Consider the following 789-nt stretch of genomic DNA (forward strand, 5'->3'; position numbering starts at 1 on the left):
TGATTAATAAAAAACTTTTTTTTTTTACCATTTTTCAGAGAGTTTATCACCTGTGCATTGAAATCCACCTCCACTTCGACGTAGACTTTGACCGAAAATTAGCGTTATTACAACGTCTTGAAAACGAGGCTGGTTTCAAATTCTTTAGTTCCAGACCCAACCTCATTGCAAAACCCAAAAAAGTTCCCGGATTAAATGAAACGGATCAGCTATTTTATGAATTAGCTTGGTTTAAAGACATTAAGTCCCATTAACATTTTATATTTTGTATATTTCTAAAGATTTCCACGTTTACCTTGTAACAGTGATTCTTACAAAATGTTAACTTTTGATCACTTACATTGAAATAAATATTTTTTAATAAATTGTAATTTACTTTATACAGGAAGACTGGTCATTGGTTTTAATAACACGTGTTAATTGTCCAGGCTATTCACTAGGTAACGTGGATGATGTAATAGAACATGGCAACCCAAGTTTACAAAAAAAACGTGGATTGTAGCTTTTAGCATATGTTAATTTGTGGAGTCCTCAAATAGGTAACTTGGATGTCTCAATACAGCTTTGTGAATTTAATGGAAGAGTAAGCTTCATATTTCTTTTTAATGTCTTTAACAAGAGCAAATTAGTAACATAAGTGTTTATTAAATAAAGGTTCACTGATGTGAACACTAAAACACCTTCTAGTGATGGTACAGTTTTGATTCGACATCTTCTAATGGTGGTACGGTTTTGAATCAACATCTTCTAATGGTGGTACGGTTTTGAATCAACACCTTCTAATGGTGG

At 32.3% G+C, this 789-nt stretch overlaps 1 protein-coding gene across 1 annotated transcript in view; it reads left to right on the forward strand.

The window, feature by feature from the left end:
* The window catches only part of LOC111085857 (methyltransferase-like protein 24), a 10,413-nt gene extending 10,078 nt beyond the window's left edge, over nt 1-335 (forward strand). Inside the window, exon 5 of the mRNA XM_022386385.1 lies at nt 39-335. Coding sequence (XP_022242093.1) covers nt 39-254 — 216 coding nt within the window. The 3' untranslated portion in view covers nt 255-335. The remainder of the gene's footprint in view (nt 1-38) is intronic.
* Nucleotides 336-789: the final 454 nt, after the last annotated feature.

The sequence above is a fragment of the Limulus polyphemus genome, unplaced genomic scaffold (assembly GCF_000517525.1).
Source record: "Limulus polyphemus unplaced genomic scaffold, Limulus_polyphemus-2.1.2 Scaffold667, whole genome shotgun sequence".
Lineage (NCBI taxonomy): Eukaryota > Metazoa > Arthropoda > Merostomata > Xiphosura > Limulidae > Limulus > Limulus polyphemus.